General features: G+C 57.1%; 1 protein-coding gene across 1 annotated transcript in view; it reads right to left on the reverse strand.

The window, feature by feature from the left end:
• Window positions 1-1,217: 1,217 nt before the first annotated feature.
• Window positions 1,218-5,364, reverse strand: part of TRPV4 (transient receptor potential cation channel, subfamily V, member 4) — a 36,564-nt gene continuing 32,417 nt past the window's right edge. Inside the window, exons 15-16 of the mRNA XM_014537663.1 lie at window positions 4,015-4,136; window positions 1,218-3,247 (exon numbers count right to left, since the gene is read on the reverse strand). Of these exons, the coding sequence (XP_014393149.1) occupies window positions 3,090-3,247; window positions 4,015-4,136 (280 nt within the window). The 3' untranslated portion in view covers window positions 1,218-3,089. The remainder of the gene's footprint in view (window positions 3,248-4,014; window positions 4,137-5,364) is intronic.

Raw genomic sequence — 5,364 nt, forward strand, 5'->3', positions numbered from 1 at the left:
ACACATAACTGACTGCCCTCCCTGGAAGCACAGAAGAAGACGAAGAAGCCCCCAGAAGTAGAAGCCACCCACCTTTGGTCCAGGTGCCAGCGCCTGCGGCTGGCTGCAGCCCAAGAAACGGACAAGCCACCTGCCCGAGGTCCCAGGCTGCAGCCACCCGGAGAAGCTACCAGCCCTGTGGTCCAGGGCGCCAACGCCTGTGGCCAGGGAAACAGGTTCCCTCTTCTCCTACTGTAGTCATTACTTCAATATTCCCCTTCTGAATTTCTCTCCTGTGCTGCAACCCAACTCCACTTTTTATCGGAAGGATACGGAACAGAGAGAGCAGTGTTAAAAGCTTACATTTTTAAGCCGGTAAGGTTGGTACTTAAACATATAAATGGAAAACTAGAGTCCTTAAGGTAACAAAGGCTACAAAGGACAGGGACAGCGCATGACCTATTATATCCAGCAATCCATATGGGGACTGAAAACTTTGCAATGATGACAATTACTGAAGATATGAATCAACTAAAATAGTTGACAGGGACAATTCTTCCATCTTTGAAAATATCTACATCAAATCTGTTTAAATAGATTTTCATCTGCATAATATAACACATTCTGACAAGACCACCACCACCACCAATGTGGTCAGTGTTGTGCTGATAAATGTTTGTGCACCAGGGTACTAGTATATAATTTTTATTGATTTCAGAAAGGGAGAGAGAGAGAGAAACATCAATGATGAGAGAGAATCATTGCTCAGCTGCCCCCTGCACACTCTCTAGTGGGGATCGAGCCTGCAACCCGAGCATGTGCCCTTGACCAGAATCGAACCCAGGACCCTTCAGTCTGCAGGCCGGCGCCCTATCCATTGAGCCAAACCAGCCAGGGCGTGGGGCATATGTTTTGCTCTAGGGATCCTGTAGCCAACGTGGCCCAAGAATATGGCGGCACGCCACCAGCATGTGTCCCACAGTGAAGGACACAGGGAAAGGTCATCGCTAAGAACTTCCTGGACGAGTTGAAAACATTTTAAATTGCCCCTAATCAGCTGTTGAGTTATAAAGAATCAGCACCCAAACCATCAAATATTTAGGAAATCACAGTTGGGAAAGTTACTCCATGTTTAAAATTGTTTATTGATGGATAGAGAGAGAAAGAGAGAGAGAGAGAGAGAAGCTTCTATTTGTAGTTCCGCTTATTTATGCATCGTTGGTTGACTCTTGTATTGGATGCCCTGACTGGGGATATACCCACAACCTTGGCATATGGGACGACACTCTAACCAATGGAGCTAAACGGCCAGCACAGAAAGTTTCTGAGTTTAGATAAAAACGTACTCAGAGGAAAATTCATAGCCTACAATTTTTCTTTAATGAATGAATGGAGCATACGCCTCAGTAAGCTGAGAGTCCCTTTGAGCTGAGAGGGTGTTTTGATCTGTAGGCAGGCCCATCCCATACCCTCCCAGAAGGACCCACGGCCATTCTTGGTGACCATATGGTCCCTCCCCACTGGACAGCTGGAATGTAGGGTGGGCAACTGTAGCAAACGCTACTGGTTGCCTAGGTAACGTGGACTCTTCCATTCTCCTTTCCCATAGAACCACCTGCTGGGGGAACTACCTTCTCCCTACTTCCCGGGCTTCTTAGGCCGCCTGCTGCTCCCGGCCCGCTGGCTGGCTGGAGCATGGGACACGTGACACAAACCTGGCTAACACAGGAGGGGGTCAGCTGGGGGGCCGGGGGGAGTTTCCTCCCTCACGAAAGGAGACACAGGCCACCTGTCCTTCCTCCTCTGGATGCGGCTGAACCGGGTCTGATGCCTGGAACGAGGCAGGACGGGTGCTGGGGGAGCCTCTGGCGCAGGAGGTGGCGCTGCCCAGGCCGGGGCCTGAGGAGCAGGGTGAGTGACCCCAGGTGAACGGCTGCCCTTGGCAGGGGAACGGGTCTGCCTTCAGCTTCACTCACGTGCACAGCCCTGCTGGGATGGGGCCCCTGAGAGAGGCAGGGCCCATCCCTCCCCAGGCCCCAAGCACTCTCACCAGTGCCGCCTCTGACGGCCTCCCTGAGGCCACACATCCTCTCCTGCCTCTGACAGAGGGCTCACCTGGCCAGAGCTGTCACCTCCGCCTCTGCTCCGCCCTCCCTGCAGCTCTCCTTCCCCCCACCCCGCTCCCAGCACAGTGTGACCTCTGTCCTCTGGTGAGCATTACCCTCCCCACAAACGGAACCCCAATACTCACTACTTCCCAGGAAGCATTATTCCCCCATCAACACAGCTTCACACTCCCCTCCAGCATTTCTCTCCTCCATTCCCTTCTCTACCTTCCCCATCACCACTCCAATCACCCCATCTCTCAGGCCACCACCACCACCTCCTGTCCGGCCCCCAACCTTTACCCTAACCACCATCTGGGCCATTGCAACTGCCCTCGGCTCCACCTCCCCCACCCCACAGGCATTTCTTAGCGCTCCCATCTCCCTCCTGCCACCCTGTGCCTGTCACCACCCCCCATCGCCCCACCACCTCCACCATCAGTGAACGAACCTTTATTGAGCACCAGCAAACCCCAGCCCCTCTACAGATGCATAGAGGCGCGGCCCCGCCCCGGACCGGCCTCCCCCCCACTCCCTACAAGGCCCCTCACTGCAGCTCCCGGTGCTGTGTGCAGCCCAGGACGCAGGATGGGGTGGGTGCTGGGCCCGCGGTGCACCTGGGACCTGGAACAGGGTCCTGAGGCCTCTGCCAGGTTCCATTGGGGGGCGGGGGTGGGGGTGTCATGCTGTTTTCCTGAGAGCAGAACAAATAAATAATGGAGGGACTGGGGAGCCCCTGTGGGCGGGAGGCCCGGCTTTGGCTTATGTGACTCCATGGGAGTGAGACAGGCGGCCAGGAGCCCTGTGCCTGGGTGTGGAGGGTGGAGGGGTGGGGAGCTGGGGCAGGAGTCTGGGGCCAGAGGGTCCTAGGGCCATCCTGGCGTCTGCCTGGCCCTCACCTCTGGGTCAACAGGACATGTGGCGGAAATGCAGGTGGACTGGAAATGGTGGGTGGAGGGGAAGGGGGTGGCTGCAGGCCGGAGACCATGCCCCTGCCTGCAGCCCCTAGAGGGGGGCGTCATCAGTCCTCCATTTGGGGGGGTAGCTCTGCTGGTGGCCGTCGCAGCTGGGGTTCCCCATGTGGTCCAGAGGCACCACCACCTCATCTGGGTTCGAGTTTTTGTTCAGTTCCACCACTCGCGGCACCACGGAGGACCAGCGATCTGGAGTAAGCACAGGGAAGTGAGAGTTGGTGGGGAGTGCGCGTGCACCTATGGAGCGCCTACTGTGTACCAGGCTCTCCAGTGACCTAAGGGGGGAGGTCTCATCGTCCCCATTTCACAGAGGTGGAGACTGGGCTCAGAGAGGTCAAGGCGCTTGCCCAGGAGCAAATGAATTCAGGCGAGAACCTGAGCGCGCCGTCCTCCCGCGTCTCAGGCACTTCGTGTGTGGAAGGGGGCCCCAGGCATGCGCGGCAGCAAAGGCACTCAGCGGGCAGCTCATCCGACCCATCTGGGTTCGAGTTTTTGTTCAGTTCCACCACTCGCGGCACCACGGAGGACCAGCGATCTGGAGTAAGCACAGGGAAGTGAGAGTTGGTGGGGAGTGCGCGTGCACCTATGGAGCGCCTACTGTGTACCAGGCTCTCCACAGTGACCTAAGGGGGGAGGTCTCATCGTCCCTATTTCACAGAGGTGGAGACTGGGCTCAGAGAGGTCAAGGCGCTTGTCCAGGAGCAAATGAACTCAGGCGAGAACCTGAGCACGCCGTCCTCTCGCGTCTCAGGCACTTCGTGTGTGGAAGGGGGCCCAGGCATGCACGGCAGCAAAGGCACTCAGCGGGCAGCTCATCCGACCCGCCCATTCCACAGACGGGAACACCGAGTCTCAGAGAGGACAGGATCGCTCCAAGCCAATTAGTGATGGGACTGGCCCAGGGCTGCCCCTCTGCGCCCTGCGTCGGCTCCCCAACCCCCCGTCCTTTCGCTCACCCCTCCGGAGGCGGCCCATGGTGTGGGAGAAGCCGTAGTACTGGTAGCTCTCGTTCTTGCCCGGGTCCTCGTTAATGATGCCCAAGTTCTGGTTCCAGTGAGACCAGTTCACCTCGTCCACCCTGCGGGGCCACAGCAGGGAGAGGTCAGGGGGAGCCCCCACCCCCAGGCAGCCTCCCAGCGCACCCTCCTCCTCATTTTTATTCCAACCATTTTTAAGTAAACAATTCAGTGCATTAAAGAAATTCCCAAGGTTGTGCAACCATCACCTCTCTAATCCCAAAACTGTCTAATCACCCCAAACAGAAATGAGGTGCCCCATCCCCCCTCCACCAGCCCGTGGTTGCCTCTCTTCTACTTTCCGCTCCGTGAACTACATGCCCTGGACATTGCGTGTCAGTGGGGCACAGAGTGCATGGCCTCTGGGCCCGGCTGCTTTCACTTAGCGTGATGTTTTTGAGGCTCGTTCACGTGGTAGCGCGTGTCAGGACTTCGTTCCTTTTCGTGGCTGAGTAACACTCCGTTGCATGGATGTACCACAGGCTTAGCCACACGTCTGCAGGTGGACCCCCTCCTTCTTAAAACGCCCCCCTTAGTTTTGGGACACCCTCGGAAAGTCAGGTTACAGCCTCTTACGCCCAAATTGGCTCAACGTAATTTTTCCTTTTTAAACTTATTTTTGTTATTTTCACTCAACTCCCATTTCTCGAGCAAGTGCTATGTGTTAGGACGGAGCAAGGAAGATACAGTCACTGTTCCCAGTTTACGGACAAGGAAACTGAGGCTTGTTACACTGTCCAAGGTCACAATGCTAACAAATTTGTCGGGATTTGACTTTGGGGTTCAAACGGAACAGGACAGACCGGCTGGCCTATGAGCTGGTGCTATTCCCACGGCCACTTCCCGGAGGAGGATGCGGACGCTGCCTGACCCAAACATGACTGCAGTCCAGGCGGCGCTCACTGTACGAAGAACGACCCGCTTACGAGAAAAGACTGGCTCCGGGTTCCCCTAAGAAGCCGGCGTCGGCCGGGCCCCTGGGGAACGTCGCCAGCCCTGGAAGCTGCTGAGTCCTCTCTCTCCCACTCAGCGAGGCCCCGCGCGCTTATCAGCGGGGATGGAGCCCCGACGGACACCGCCTCCGGCCTCTGCTCCCCGACAAGGGACAGAGGAGCCGCAGCCGCTGCGTGCGGGTGCCCCAGGCACGGGCAGGCGCTGTCCCCTGCGTAACCCATCCGATCGCACGGCTGGCCCGGGGGTGGGATTAGCATTGTCCCCATTTCACAGATGAGGAAACCAAGGCTGAGAAGTGAACCCCTCGCCCAGCCTCAGCCAGCGGAACAGAACTTC

This window comes from Myotis brandtii, unplaced genomic scaffold (assembly GCF_000412655.1).
Source record: "Myotis brandtii unplaced genomic scaffold, ASM41265v1 scaffold181, whole genome shotgun sequence".
Classification (NCBI taxonomy): Eukaryota; Metazoa; Chordata; class Mammalia; order Chiroptera; family Vespertilionidae; genus Myotis; species Myotis brandtii.